The sequence below is a fragment of the Melopsittacus undulatus genome, chromosome 7 (genome assembly GCF_012275295.1).
Source record: "Melopsittacus undulatus isolate bMelUnd1 chromosome 7, bMelUnd1.mat.Z, whole genome shotgun sequence".
Classification (NCBI taxonomy): Eukaryota; Metazoa; Chordata; class Aves; order Psittaciformes; family Psittaculidae; genus Melopsittacus; species Melopsittacus undulatus.
In genome coordinates, this window is record NC_047533.1 from 57,489,331 (window position 1) to 57,505,898 (window position 16,568).

The 16,568-nt window shown below is 42.0% G+C and overlaps 1 protein-coding gene across 1 annotated transcript in view; it reads right to left on the bottom strand.

Moving 5' to 3' along the window:
• ADGRL3 (adhesion G protein-coupled receptor L3) overlaps positions 1 to 16,568 on the bottom strand; it is a 413,903-nt gene that overhangs the window by 20,354 nt on the left and 376,981 nt on the right. The window contains exons 20-23 of the mRNA XM_031048551.2: positions 12,189 to 12,215; positions 8,713 to 8,881; positions 5,763 to 5,888; positions 3,057 to 3,153 (exon numbers count right to left, since the gene is read on the bottom strand). Coding sequence (XP_030904411.2) covers positions 3,057 to 3,153; positions 5,763 to 5,888; positions 8,713 to 8,881; positions 12,189 to 12,215 — 419 coding nt within the window. The remainder of the gene's footprint in view (positions 1 to 3,056; positions 3,154 to 5,762; positions 5,889 to 8,712; positions 8,882 to 12,188; positions 12,216 to 16,568) is intronic.

Below are 16,568 nucleotides of genomic sequence, written 5' to 3' on the forward strand. Positions count from 1 at the left end.
AAGTCTTAGGAATTAAGTGTTAGTGCAGTTTTCATTACAGAACACATTACATCAGGCAAGTTTGGGATCATGCCCGAAATTCCAGGTATAATAAATGATAATAACAAAAATAACATTATGGCCAGTTACTCTGGGGGCGGGGACAAGGGATGGGGAGTAGGTAGTGGAGGATCTGGTGCTGAAAAAAAGCCATAAGCAGTGTGGTATCTGCTAAATTGGAAAAATACATATTACATGTATAAAGGAGGGATGCACTAACACAGATAACATGTTCCAGATTGACACTCAGGAGCTTCACTGAAGAAGAAGAGGTGATGGGATACTGGTTATCATACAGTAATAAGGATAGGTAGAACAGTCTTGCCTGGGACCTTATCAAGCAGCAGGGGACCAAGAATACTGTAAATGATATCAGGGAAAAAAAGGCTTAAATTGGAAAGAACCTCACTTGGAGCATGTCTCATTGCTTTCTGCTTCCATGACAGAAAAAAGAAACAGCACTGGCTCAAGACATGGCTGGGCCAGGACCTGAAGGATGGGATGATTCTGCAGAGGAAGGATCATTTTCTCCCTGTTTTAGAAAGGGGGCTAATGTCTAAAGGCTCTTGGAAAAGTATCAGTGCAAAAAGAATGTTTAATGTGGGATAATACAGATACTTTCATGTAAAAGGTGCCTAGGTTGGGAGGTCTGCAGAGGGACTTTTGAGCAGGTACACGAGCCTGTTGTGTCATCCTTGGACAGGGAAAGCTGCTAACCATATAATTCAAGTCTCACACTAGACTCCTTTGAGCTTTAACTGCGCACTTGTAAATAAAATATTAATGAAACAGATACTTTAAAGCTTGATATGTATTAAAAATTAAGAGGAAGACAGGAACTGTGAAAACTGCAGTGCCCCATTGGTCTGTTCAGGCTTCAGCTCTCTCTGGAGAGATTGAAGATACAGAGTGTGCTCTATGCAAAGCCCTAAGACAATGAACTTTTCAAATGGAACAAACAGGATAAGGTGTGAAATATCTGGGACCCGATGCAGTTGGGATTATTGTAGGTGTCAGGTGTATTTTCCTAGCAGAACTGACTACTTGTTGCTTTGGAGAGACTAACTCCCAATGTTTTAACCTCCATTTTGTAGGAAATTAAAAAAATGACAAATCTTGTGCCTGCCTGTGTGAAAAAGAGGGAGGATGCCCCTGTGTAGTAGTACAACTTATTCAAGTAACTTAAGTGTCCCACCTACAAAGGCTTTCCTTCCAAGACAGTCAACAGGCTACTTCTGTAGTCATTGGAGAGATTAAGGCCCTTTGGGTGATTCATCTCATCCAACGGTACAAAAGGAAAACAGCTAGATGAAATCCACTTTGAAGTTGCTTCCCCCAGGAGCTCTTTTCCCAACGGATCTTTAAATAACAGGCACATCTAGTAACAGGCTCTCACCACACTACAATGAAGATTGCCCACTTGAAACATCTTCACAGCTTTCCCGATTTATGGTCACACTTGCTTCTTCACATGGAAAAAAAAGCTTAAACTGAAATAGGAGAGATGCCTCTCTCTTGCTGATGAGTCTAGAAGATACTGTTTCGATGACCTTTGTAGCCTCAGCTGCATTGGAGAGCAAGTCAACTTCTGAGCTAACTAAAGGAGTGAACGTTTCATGCATAACACCTTTTGGTTTGCCATCAAGATGGAGTTACAGATGGCCAAGGGAAACAAGGGTTCTTACTGTAACCTTTGTGCAACAACAGATCCCCCTCTAAATTAGTCCTGGCTGTAGCTGTCCAGTCTCTGATGCAAAGACAGAGAGAAATGCAAAGGCAATGCCTGTGGATAAATCAGCCATTTTGCAGTAATGGCATCTTCTAGACCTCATTATTAATGAGTCTGCAGTACAAAGTGAAAAAACACCAGAGTGAGTTGAGGGAGTTAACATCTCCACTGCCTTCCCCTTTTCAATTATTCAGGAGACGTATATAGTGTTCAGAGAACTGAATTGTATACCCCTAGTTACCCAGTATTTAGTATTACTAACAGCACAGTCAAAATTAATCAAGCCTATCCATAGGCAAAACTCATCCTAAAATCAGTGTGAATTCTGACTGAATAAAGACTGAATAAAAACCAAAATTCCAATTCAATTCTCAGTTGAGCTCTGCAGTCCAACCATCAGGCCCGGAAATATTTTTGAATTTCACCATCATGAGAGAACACCTGGGCCCAGTAATCCCAACTCTATCCACTCTTCATTCCAGTGTCAACTGGGCATACACACAAACCAGAATTTGACATCTGGCTGCTCAAAGCTAAGCCATAAAGTAATTGTACTGGAGAAGAAAGAAACCGATCCCTGAGGCTCTTTTCTGGTATTCCTTTACAGTTGTTTTCCTGCAACTCCCTGAAAAAGACTGGTTTTAAAAAACCTGTTCAGATTTCCTTCTGTGCCAGGCACCACATTTTGTTTGGCATATATGTTTCTGATAGCCTTCCCTCTGCAGATGTCTATAAAGTTCACATCAGTCAGTTCTGCAAACTAGATATATTAACATCAACACAGATAATTTTCTTCCAAGCACAGTTTTTTCTCACATCGATGCTCTGCTGCTCATTTTTGGATCCATAAATATGACACTATTGCTACATATCCAGGACACTCAAGATTCCTGTGATGCTTAACACAGGCTGTACAGTGCTGTAACAGCCCATTTTCACTATCAGCAATGAGGCCTGAGACCTCAACAGCTTCTGGCTCTAGCCGTTTGCTGACGAAAAAGGGAGATTTCTTTTTAATTTTATTTCATTTATCCTTTTTTGCTTTTCCTAACTCCCTTCCAGAAATTAGAATTCTTGAAAATGCATGTGTAAAAGTAAAGAAAAGGGAAAAAACTCAACAATCACCAAAATCCCACCTCCCAGTTATCACTGTGACTTTTCTTACGTGGGAGAATGGGGTCCAGTGCAATTTGAAGTGAGGAGGAAGGGGCGGGGAGAGAAGCAAAACATTTCCTACTCCTTAAAGCCAACACAAGAGTTAGAGATATGGAAAACAGTTTATAATTACCTCTGTTGAGTGAAGCTGAACTGTTTATATCTCCAGTAATAAAGGAAGACTCGGACTGCTTTCGAACTGTGTCGTTCCACATCCTACGAATCCGGCTCTGAAGAGGGATTGAACCACAGCAGGTAATGAAATTTAAGCAGCTGCACATAGGTTTCTCGCTGGCTCACTAAAGTTGTCTATTGGCATGTCTAGCTCAGGATGAGACTTGTTTCTAGCCAGCTGTAAGCAAGCAGTTGCTGTTTGTTATAACACACCTTGTAGATGCCAGACCATACCTGCCTAACTTCATGACACAAGTGCCTGGCTCAAAGATGTGCATAATTGGATTGCATACATCTAAACTAAAAAAAAGCAACAGAAATCATATACAAGATAAACCCAGATGCATGCAAGCTACAGATTTACCAATATAGTATCAAAGAATGGGAAAATAACTGAGACACAGAAACATTAATGCTTCCTATTCTCAGATAGCTTGTGTCTTATTTTTCATGAGGTGTAACAGAAGCCTTCATCTGTGTCTTGGTGTCCTTGAATGAACAGAAGTTTTCTATAGCTACTATCCATCTTGAGAAATATTGGGAGAAACAAAATCCCCACAAATGAATGACTTCTGTTCCCCTACTGAAAAATCTGGAATGGTTTTACCATCTGTGGCATAGCTTCTGCTGCGGGGGAAACCGTGTCCTGAATATGTTTGCCTTCTGCTTTGCATCTCAAATACACTGTGGAGTATCTACCTCTGTGGCTTTTATGCCACTGTCTCGCTTCTCTCCAAAGAGATCTTGAAAAAGATCAAAAATTCAGTCAATATGCATCTTGCAAGCGGTTCAACCATGTGTCCAGGGAAAACTCTCTCTCACTTCATCTCTCAGAGTATGATGGATGTGTCCCATGGTTGTGTTAAAGTAGTGTTAGGTGGTCTGGCGGATTGGGAAGGCTGGTTTCCACTGTGACAGAAAATGTTTGTCCTAATTGCTAAAAATCCAGTGCTTCCCATAGTGGGATCCTAGCCATGCAAGATCTCCCAGTGCTTATTCATGTTGTCACAGCTGAAAAGTGTCCCCTAGTCTACTCATTAACCATGTAGTAATGACTTCTCCTAATCATGCATTAGCCTTCTATAAATGGAAACACAATGTAACATGAGGCCCAGGGACTTTTACAGCAATTATTTTTTACCTGGACATTTAATCTATTGTATTTCTCTGACATGACCCATTGTGGATTAATTATTATGTTTCCAAAGTGCTTTTCAGAGAAAAAATGGATCTTAGGACTTTTCCTTTTCATGGACTTCTCTACTCAAAAGCTTGGAGTCAGATGTTTTTAACAACTCAGAATGATTTCCATCCACTCTCCATCACCTGTGTGAGATTTCTCCCGCCTGTGACAGGTCTTAGGCACTTCCACCCTTCCAAGGATAAGGCTCTGCAGGCAAAATAATCTGTCTTGGTACCTCAAACCTCACCTGCCATGAAAGGATTGCTGCCAGCCAGGAGACTCAGTCCACCCTCAAAAGGGCTTGTTTTCTTGTGCTGAGACTGCTAAATGGGAGGGCCTATTAAAATCAACTCCTCTTAAAGAAGAGAGCACCTTACCCAGTAGCTAAGTTATGTAAGCCAAAAATGTTCAATATTGCTAATGTTGCTGGATATGGTGAGTTTTAAACAGTATTGATTAATGTGGGATGTGATGGCCTACTAGTGAGAGGCTCCATATTTTATTGCTGTGTTTTTGCCCTGCATAGCATCCACACCTATGTAAATGCCAAAGTGGAATTCTTGGATGACATCTTGGAAAATGCTGAAAATAAATAATTATTTGATTCAAGACATAAATCACAAATTAGGTTTTCCTGGGAGGTTATAAACTGTTACTTGCTGCATGTCTTTCATAATTTAATAGTGGAACTGCCATGTATAATTACTTTCATTAGTAATAGTGAATAAATTTGTGTTTGGTTTCTATTGATTAAGAAGTAAGCTTCTTCATTTTATTTGAACTGTTCATCCATAAATCTGCATCTGTATGTACAAGCTGCAAAATTGCCAAGTGCACAAACTACATGAAACCTGAATTTTCAGGTGACCAAGGCATAACAAATCCAGTAACTTAATAAGATAATCTGACCACAATGGCTTCTCCTAATATGTCTATAAACTAAGGCAAATTGAGTGAGGCAAGGAATTGGTCAAATCACTGATTGCCAGAAAGCAAGCCTTTTCACTGTAAAGGCTGTTGCAATTCTCTTGTAATCTTCTTTTAGCAAGAAAAATACTTGGTTGTTACAGCATCATTCCTGTACACAGCAAAAGCAGTGACAACCTTCAGCTCATGATTAAAGGATGCACTGCGATGCAGCATAGCACACAAAATGCTCCCAGTTCCTGATTCCCATAGGGAGCAGGTAGAACAGCTCAGGTGATGACCACCCACCTACCTCTAGAAGGCAAATTTGGACTTTTTATTCTCATCACAATTATTTAGAAGGTTTCTGGAGAGGCACTAACTGCCATCAAATCCTAAGGGAAGGCACTGTGTTGAATTCAGGTCCAGGAGGGAGGGAAATCTCTGTGGGTGCACTAGGGAGAGGCCTAAGGCAGCTCCTTTGGTGCCAAAAGGATATTCCCTCCCAGCATAGCCATGAAGGATATTGGCATGGTGGTGCAAAGGAGTGGGGTGTGAACAAGAAAGGTGAGTTACCTGTGAACCTGTGGAATATCTTCCAGGTGTCCGTGACCCTGAGGTCTTTCCTGAGCCGATAGAGCTCTCTGTACTTTTCCCACTACAGCAATGTGTGCGCAGGCATTTTCCATACTCTTTACGTACCTAGCCAAGGAAAGAGCAAAGATGGTTAGGTCCTCCTCCAACCCACTGCCTGCCAGTTTTTAACACAGCCCTTGATTTTTCCTCAGTGGTTCATTAAAACAATACCTGTTGCAATATGTGGGGAAGAATTACACCTTGCAACTGAAAGATCTTGATACATGAGCTACGTCATTTATGATGGTGTAAGGGACAGCTTTTATGCAAGCAAAGCTGTTTGTTGACACCAGTCAGTTGTAGCTTCCTCTGAGGCACATCAAAAGAGCACAGGAGATACCACAGTTACACTATTTATGACTGAAAATTAATATCCTCATAGATTTGATATAAACTAGCATATTGGCTCATCAAGGTACTAAAAGTTATTGCTTCTGGCAGGGGACTAAGAAGAATTCCAAGAGAAACATATAAAAATTATTGATTTTTTTTTTTATTTTATATTATTTCTTGCAGTCAAATTGAAACTCCAGGAAACTATAGAGCTAACAGCCCTAGAGATTACATTCCCAGTGCACAGGGGTGGCTGGAACCTGCTTTCCCACATTAAAGTGCAAGCCAGTCATGTTTTGATTGGGCACTGCAGTCAACCCAGGCCAGTTCCTTGTTTGGAGTAAAGCTGTGAACCTCCTTTGCTTTAGGTTCACTGGTTTGTGCCAGGGCAGGATCTAAGCTTTGACTGAGCTTCAGGTGTGACTTCTTATGGGCAGCAATACCCAGAAACCAGAGGGGACAAGACTAAAAATGAGCAACCTGTAATAAAAAGCCAAAATCAGTCATATTGCCTATTGTAAAAAAAAAAAAAAAACAACAAAAAAAGCCCCTCAAATCCCCTGCATGTCCAAACCAGCAGTTGACATTCCTTGGAGCATACAGTTAGCTGTGAAATTCTGCCAGACTATCTATGAGCATTTCAAAACTGTGTGAAACAACTGTTTAAATAGGAAATTACAGCTTTTTCATTAGGCTCTTCCTTAAGCGCCTGAGACAAACACAATACCATGAGCGCCCAATATGCTCGAGTGCCTCATCAATCCTTTGCTGAGAGAAAATAATTCAATTGCTTTAATTAGCCACCCACTGTTTGCCTCTCTGTAGCTTTTTGCTGATTTTCTAGTCCATGATAGATAGGAAAGGAAGGGATTTTTTTTCTCACTTTCTCCTCTCATGTAATTTCTTCCTCAGCTCTTAGGTCAGAGAGATGCATCTACCCTACAGCAAGGAATCAGCTGCATTCTCCTTCCCTCCATGGAGCCATACATCAGAAGTGATCCCACAGTCACCAGGGATGGTTTAAGGATGTAGACTGGCTTGAGACATCAAAGAGAATGGTTCTTCTATGCCAAGTGAGCACCCAGATAACCAAGGTGCCTGCAGTGCTGTGTTGAGATGCTGGGTTACAAACTGGTTCTTTGCGAGGTGCACTGGAGGCAAGAGCATGGACCAAAGAGAAAGAATAAAAATTGCTCATCAAAGAGGCACCTGCAGGTTTAGCTAGTGATGGTGATGCTTCCTATGTTCTTATTAACATGTTGCCTGCTAACTTTCTTGCTGAAGGTTTTGGGATCATCATGCTGCTGCACCTTGCTGTTGCTTTTAAGCAGCTGCATCTAGATAAAGCATTGAAGCTTTTTAAGATGCACAAATTTGAGATTAAATGACAGGACAAAACTCTGAAACCCAAAAGTCTTCCTTTGGTTTCAAGAATGACATCTTTGCACACCTCTGCAGATCCTTCTATAGGCATTGCTCACAGAGCTCACTTGCTATGACTAATTTTGCTTATGTTTTCACAGGTCTGATCTCCCCTCCCTGTATAGGAAAACATGAAGCAAGCCTGGGGCTCTTGGATGGACAACAGACATCAGCATGGCCCCAACTTTATCCAGGAAGCTACTTCACCAAAAGACACTGGTTACACTGCAAAACTGCATCCCATATGCATCCACTTATAAACTCTTCCCTCTGTCTGTATCAGGTAAAGAAACTGCCTTTTAAAACAAAGATGTACGTAAAAAATTATCAGCAGATAAGCACAGAACTGAAGAGCTCTGTACTACCGAATTTTAGTGAAGAATAAAACGGTTGTTAAAAATATTAATTACTGATTTTTAGAGACTGCAAGTTTGATCCGCATATACACAGATTTTATTTTGATTTTTTTCCCCCTGAGTTTAACTAATTTACTCCATTATTATCTTGAAAATGTTAATTGGGGCATACTTCAAGTTCCACCAAGAAGCACTTACTGTGCTTGCTTTGAGGAAGATTTCTAAAAGCTCACATCAGGACCAAGTAATACAAAAGCTCTTGCAGAGCACAAGTCCTTCAGTTCTTAAAAAAGTGGTAGAAGCAGTCCCTGTTACATACTATCAGCCCATATACGCTGCTGTAGAGAAGAGTGATTTCCCATAGGGACTGAAAGCAAGGATGTAAAGCTCCATTTTGCTGTGAGCACTGAGCCACATGAGGACTTTCCGGATGCTTGTGGAGTTGCTCCCATCTCAAATTAGCATATGTGAGAGGAAATCTGGCTTATAGCAGGTAAAGCCCTTTTACAGGTTCACTACTGTAAAGCTCTACAGTCAGCTGCCTTTTCCCTTGCTCACTGCCAGCACCCAGGCTGCTGAAATGCCATCGCCACATATCTTTGTTATCACTTCATTCCCTTGCATCTTGCTGGTTTCCAGTCTAAATACCACCCTTATTAAATATATGGAGATAAATCTGTGTAAGATGAATTCAGGGCACAGAGATGATGTTACACTGCGGTTGTTAGGCAACAAAAACACCCTATTACCACCTCTCCTACTGCTGGGAACTGTCTTACCTTTTTCTGGAGGACACAATGGAAAATGAATATAAACATTCCCTGCAGAGAATTGAATATGGTGAAGAGATACGCCATGATGACTGTGCTTTCATTAATATACATGAGTCCAAACGCCCAGGTGAGTCCTAATAGGCAGAGTAGCGCTATGGCACCTATAACCCAGGACCTGTTAGGAAAAACAAGAAAAAGAAAAGAAGAAAGGGATTGATTTCTCATCTACAAAAGAAGGCACATGTCTACAGGCAGGAAGACTTTGCCCACAGTTTTAGCAAAAAGCAAAGAGCTCATCAAAATGTATTGTAGCGAATTTTGTCTTCAAGCTGGATACAGTTTACAAATCTTCAAGCTTGAGGAAATATACAGAAATGGAAATGTTATGAGCATAGATATTTATCATAACCAAAGCATATTTGTAACCACAATGTTTCTATTCTTTCCCCCATCCCCTGCCTTTTTAAATGCAAAAGCAGTGTGCATGTAAATGACATGTAGATGCTATTTCTGCAAATGGCAGGAAAAGAAAATAAACCAACCAAAACAACTCTAAATGTCACTTTTTTAGTGTCCACTGGTTTCACTGGGCAGGAATGCCAGCTGGATTAGCTTCTTTATGCTTAACACCAAGACACATGTATTGCTGCATTTTAGCTAGTCTCCCATATGCCTGTAAGCCAGATAAACAACTACAAGCAGGTGGGCAAGCCCTCACTGCTTGCCAGATCTGCTCTGCACAAGGAGGCTCTGTGTGATGCTGCTTCACACTTCTTCCACCCTGTGATGAGGGGAAATACATATACACATCTAAGCACTCACATACCACATTTGTTAAAACAGGAGCTGCTACCTCAGAGAAAAAGAAAGGCAATCCTTCTTCACATCAGCTGCAAAACTAACATTATCACTTGCTCCACCCAGAAGGAATGAGGGAGTAGGGGTGCAGCCACTACTTGGCCCCAAAAGTTGTTCAAGCAAACATGGGTAGCCTGCAATTTCTACTTTTTTTCTTCCAGGAACTTTCTGCTTGGACTAACAGTGCTGGGGGCATAGGATGGCTGTGGACTTTCAGGAAGGCTGGAAGATCTTCTGGGATGGCAAGAGAAGTATTCCATGCTACTCTGCTAAATAACTCAGCCATCTGCTAAATTAACTTCTCACAAACTGATCTTCCAATACCAGGGCATGAGATGAAGTGTGACAAGCAGGGAAGGAACTGGGTCATTCTTCTAGCCATCTCCCTAGTTTCCACATGCTACATTTCCCACAACTTTAAAGGAACTGCTGCTGCACAGGGGAGGAAGTCAGCCTCTAGCTGGGAAACACAGCGGGAAGTGCGCAGCAAGCAGCACTGTGAGCATCCCTTTACCCTTTCCCTTAAGGCCTTGATTTTCTTGTCTTCCCCTGGTAATGTTAGGTGAAACATAAAAATGAATACAACTATATCCAATCTTTGCACCTCTTCGTCACTGTTTAACTCTGTTTAACTCTTTGGATCCCCAAAGCAGATGAGCCTGCAGCCAGCCAGCACCTCTCCCTCCTTGTCCACCTGACAGCAGCGTGGGGTGCTGCAGGAGGGCTCATAGGGACAACGACCTACCTACATTTCCAAGCCACTTCAGCCTTGTTGAAACTTGTCCAGGGTTAGGGCATATTTGGGCTTCCATCTGCTAAGCAGAGCATGGAGTGAGGGGGAGAAAGATGAAGCAGCAGCAGCTTAGGGGAAAAATAAGTCCTGCAGGGGTCAGGCAGGCAAGCTGCACTATGGGGACTCAATGGCAGCTGCAGCCTTGAATCCTTGTCCTTTTAGCAAGGCCTGCCACAAACAGAAGCACACCAATGTTGTATTTATGTTGTTTTGTGCTTTTTTTTTTTTGGTCTGGATATATATATATATTTTAAGGTATCAGTATGAGAATACAGCATTAAGCCTTCACTGAAGTTTATAAAATATAGATTATTTAACTACACAACCAGAAGAGCTCCCTAAGGTAACCATTTATTAAAGCAGTTCTTTAAAAATCACTATTATGTAGCTAGCAGACCAGAACAGCTCCTCTGAAGCATTTCCAGTCAATCCCGCTAATAAATATTTAGCATGAGGCAAATTGAAAATGCACTGTCAAAACCCTTTAGAAAAGTACCACTAGTTAAAGTACACAACTTCAGCTGCATGGTATATTTTTTCCCCAAGATTACACCATCATTGAGAGCACGTTATCATCTTAATTCCACACCAATTCAAAATATACGATATTTTACCCCTAAAAAAACCAACAAATTAAGTGAAAAACACCTTTTTTTTTTTTTTTTTTAGCTCCCCTTGCTTTTATAGTCTTTTCAAAATGATCCCCAGAGGATCAGAAAACTATTCTGCTCTGAAGCACAGCCAGTTCTTGAACCTGACTAAAGAGCCTTTGGCTGCAGAGGTGTGCAGGAGTGAAACAGTTATTTAGTGGAAATATGCTACCTTCAGTGATGGAAAGGTATCTGTGGGTTCGAAGACCCTCAGCAGTGCAAACTGCACGCGTTACAGTGTTGTGCTTCAGAAAACAAGACCTGGAGATAAAGAGGGCATGGAGATTACTATGAATAGCTCCATCCCGTATCCACAGAAATGAAAAGAACCAAGCGATGAAAGAGAACATGGGAATGGTGCTGCAAGAATGAACACAAAGGACTCTTCACCAGAAGAACAAACTGAAAGTCTACTGCAAAGTTGATTTGCTTTTATTTGTGCTACTGTGCATTACTTTTTGGTTGCAGGAGAAAAACCATGGATGGCCTAAGGTGCATAATTTCTAGGCAGTTTTGGCTTTCTTCTCAGTTTTTATTGGTGCAACTTGTGGTTTTTGTTTTGCTCTTTGTACAGACTTGCTGTTGCTTTTTCATAGTTTTTCTTTCCTGTAGTGCAATTTTATAGTGATAAAGAAACAAAACCATCCATATTTTGGTGTAATTGAAAATCAGACATTTACAATTAGGGACAATTAGGTACTCCAACAAGTAAGGAGACGGTCTCCAATGCATAGAACAAGATTTACTTGCAGTGCTCCCATTAACTAGAATAGGAATCATGGGGATTACCACCCATGTACCTTTCTGGAAATTTACTTATGTATTTAATGTTACTATAAAGCACTCTCAGTAACAAGAGCACAGTGGACCAGAGGGTTGCTACTGGTATAACAAGTCTGTACTACACAGGATTAACTTGGGAATATTCACCTTGAGTTTATGTCCAATCAAAGAATATAAAGCCAATAAGGGGACAACTGGTTGGCAATACACATGCAGCACATTTACTCTGCATGTTAGCTGTATGCCTGACCAGTTTCCCAGTATTTCCTGCACAGTTTGCTCTTCTGCCTCAAATGCGAATGACAGAAGCTTTAATGATTTTTCAATATTGATCTGACAGCTGGTTCATGAGACCACACTGATAAATGAAATTTATCAGCCATTCAGGTCATTCTTACTTGATGAAGGGTCTGTTATCCTCATAGCTAAAGAATGCATAGACATAAAGACAAGAACACCAACATTAGAAATATAACGACATAGAGAATATAGCTTACTGCTAGTTCCCCTCCCTTCTCCCACCAGCCATCACCGAACACAAAGGCAGACTGCCAGCAGGTGCCCCTGGTACAAACCAGCCAGCCTGGCTTGCTGCCCCAGGGAATTGAAACATGACCGTGGACACTGGCTTCATACACAGAAGCAAGCATCATTAGCTGCAAGCTGCAGCTACCCCTCATGATTCTGATCACGCAACTGACAACTGACTTTGAAATCTGTTTTAAAAACTATGGGTATCTCTGGAGAAGATGAAGTTTGAAATTCCAACATAGCACCACAGAAGGCTTTCATGCATTCAGGTGCAAAACTTCACCATGCCTCCAGCACTCTCCACCTGTGGTGCTGTAGTGTATCACAGAAACCTCTTTATTACTGTTTACTTTTTCTTAAGTGTAACTCCCAAGTTACTAACTTCTGAGCCAGGCTGCAGCATTATCTTCTTTCTGAGATAACAGCATTAGGATCTTCTAAAGCCCTGGGTGACAGAAAGCATTAGTCTATTTACTCCCATTTCACAGGGAAAGACAAAGAAAGGACTCTGCCAAGCAACAGTGCAATGCAGCCTGCTGCAGTGAAGAAGCAGCCATGATGAACCACTCAAAATATGCTTTGCACTTTTTGCACAAAAAGTCCCATCTTGACCCCTGGCATGGTCACAGTGTGTCTTTGGGAAAGGGAGGGAACAGCTGTCAAATGTACTGGATTTGGCCATGCTCATAACACTTGCCCTGACCTCACTCTGAGCAGCGAGACAAAAGTAGAAGACAAACCATGGGGGACAAAGTGGCCATCCCCACATCACTCACAAATAAGCAGTGCTATCTGCGGATAGTGGTCAGTGGCTCAGTGTCTGGATGGACACCAGTGACAAGTGCATCTCTCAGGGGTCCATACTGGGCCAGTACTGTTTAATATCTTCATCAATGATACAGAGAGTGAGACTGAGTGCGCCACCAGAGTTTGCAGATGACACAAAGCTGAGTGTTGCAGCTGACATGCCAGAGGGAAGGGATGGCAGCCAGAGGGACTTGGACAGGCTCAAGAAATGGGCCCATGCAACCTTTTGTTGAAATTCAACAGGGCCAAGTGCAAAGTCCTGGATCTGCACTGGGACAACCCCTGGTATCAATACAGGCTGGGGGATGAAGAGGTTGAGAAGTCTTCCCTGAGGAGAAGGACCTGGGGGTACTGGTGGAGAAAGATTGGACATGAGCTGGCAATGTGAACTTGCAGCCCAGAAGGCCAAGCACATGTTGGGCTGCATCCAAAGGAGTGTGGCCAGCAGGTTGAGGGATGCTCTGGTGAGACCCCACCTGCAGTACTGGAGTCCTCAGTACAGGAGAGACATGCACATGTTGGAGAGGGTCTAGAGGACAGCCACATAAATCATCAGAGGGCTGGAACACCTCTCCTGTGGGAAAAAGCTGAGACAGTTGGTCTTCTCAGCCTGGAGAAGACTCCAGGGACACCTTACTGCAGCCTTTCAGTTCTTAAAAAGGGCCTATAAAAAAGACGAGAGAAACTTTTTAGCAGAGCCTGTTGTGATAAGACGAGGTGTAATGTTGCTAAACTAAAAGAGGGAAGATTCAGGCTGGATGTGAAGAAGAAATGTTTTACAATGAGGGTGATGAAACACTGGCACAGGTTGCTCAGAGAGGTGGTGGATGTGCCATCCCTAGAGACATTCAAGGTCAGGCTGCATGTGTCTCTGAGCAACCTAATCAGGTTGAAGATGTCCCTGCTCATTGCAGGGGGGGCTGGACTAGATGACCTTTGAAGGTTCCTTCCAATCCAATATAAGCTATTATATGAGTCTATAATCTCAGCTTGAGCACCTACAACATCCCTGAGCTAGAGTCCTCCCTGCCTCCATATCGATACCCCCCTTCTCTCTTCCTCTTTTTTCCCCCTCCCACCACTAACAGCTCCCTGCAGCTCCTCTCCAGCATCCAACCATCTCCTTCAACTTCCCTGGCTGACACCGCTGCAGGGATATCCCCTGGTTATCAGCTGCCACATAACAGCTGCTTGCCTTAGATCTTGTACCACATCTGCCAGCCACATGAGGACATCTGAGCTATCCTAGGGCACTCAACAGCAGTGTCTAATAACACAAATGCAAAGCACATCAGGATTAGGAAGGAAAGAGGAAGTAACTGTAGAGAGCAGGTGGCTCTACTGAGTTCCTGCTTCCAAGACACAGCAAGGAAAGTTTAGACCCTTTGGCTCATCAAAACATAGGCTAAAGCAGTGTAACCTCAGCATCTACAATGTACCTGGGGAGCCACCATGAACACAGAAAGCCTATGGTATCAAAAGGCTCCCCCCCAAACCATAGCTGCACCAGTGGGGACCTCCAGCCCATCACAGCTGTGTAGTATGATGTTGGTCAAATCCCTCTGCTTCTCTTTGCCCTCTCATCCACTCAGCCTGCAAGATTACCAGGGCAAGTTCCCATTATGCTTCTGGCACATCTAGCACCACAGGACCAGCAGCTCCCTCCAGATGCAACAGAATTAAACGAAGACATGAGACAGTCTGGAGCTCTCAGCTCAGCAATGTGGGCAGGAGCAGGGCATGAATTTCTATTACTGTGTTCACAAGCACTGAGATTTTATGGTGAAGACTTTACTGTTGAAATGTCGCTAGTGATAGCTTATAAAAAGAGAGAATTAGGGAAATTTTTTACTCTGTTGCTGCTATCCAGGCTCTCAGAAAGTTTTTCAGTGATCTGTAATAGCCTTTCTTCAAGGCAGCTGAAGGCTCCATTTCATCTTTCTACAGACAAAATGTAAAATTGGCAAACTCGGATTACCTTTTAGCTTGAGGCTAACACTTCAAAGAAGCTCACGAGAAAACCGTCAAAAAGACCAGCACAGTTTTTACCCCCTTTTCAACTTGGATATGCCTAGGACCCACCACCCAAACAAGCAGGTGCCTAAGAAGTGAGATTTTCAAAGATGCCTAACTCCCAAACACTTCAAAACCTTACATATAGGGCCAGTAGGACACAGTCTTTTATATCACTCACAAAACACAGATCATTCCTTTTCATTTTAACAACTCAAGTGTTGTAAGAAGCTTAGCTCTTGTGTTAGCCACACAATTCATGCCTGACAAAAATTACTCAGAATGGGGTTTTCTTTCCCCTTGTAAAGTCTGTGAAACCTATCAGTGCTACAGTAATACTGTGTCATTATCTGTAATACATAAAAAAACATCACTTAGACAAGAGAAAAGCCTTGGAAGAGCCTTAACTCATAGGAAAATAGAGCTGTTAACTGGAAAACTGAGATTATATTCACTAGTGGTACAGGCAAATACTAGTTTGAAGTAGAAATTGTTGGGAAGTCTAGTCTAGCACAACTTGAGGCACTACATCTGAAGTGCTTTCTCCAGATGTGGATATATTCTTCCAATTCCTAACAGTAAGGGATACAGCCCATTGAATTTAAACTACATGACTGTGACCCCTCCATAGTCAATGTGAGACTGATACCCTCAAAGAGCAATTTATTCCCTACAAGAACAGGTATTTAAGGCAGCTGAGGCTTCGCCACTCCCTGAAGAAATTCTATTCTCTACTGTCTGCTGAGGAAATCTGAATGATGGCTTCAGTGAGGGCTTCACTTTCAAATACCTGAAGTTAAAAAGCCCTTCTTTTTAATGTGGTTGCGTTATTCCTTTAACCGGCAAAATGTTACCTCATCTCCCTTGTGTTTCTTCAGAGCCCAGATGATGAATAGTGAATGGCCTACCAATCCATATAAATACCTAATTCATTTTCTAATCTTAAAAAAGCCCTGACTTTACCTTGGGGCAAAGACTTCTTAAGGTTAATTACACATCATGTAAAACTATTTCAAAATCTTATTTTAGATGTCTTCCAATTTCCCAGAGTACTTTCTCCTTCAATGATGAGAAAGCATCGTTCATATTACCTTCTATAGTCCTGTGACATTTCCAGACCAATACTTTTTTAAAATTTGCTAAAATTACCCTCTAACCTTATTTAGATGCTTAGGGAACTTCAAACCCAATGCACCCTATGCTCAGGAACTCCTTTCATGCTGCCTATCCTTTTAAAACCACAACATGTACCTTTTTGAAACAGCCAAATTGCCAGAATATACACTGACAGTCCAATACAGAGGCACAGACCATCTGCAACTTGAATTACATGGTGCAAACCACTTCCACGTATGTAGATTAGCAATATCCTGGGTTGCTAAAGCTTTCTTTTTTTTTTCAGCAGGAATAGCTGAAATTTAAGGTAA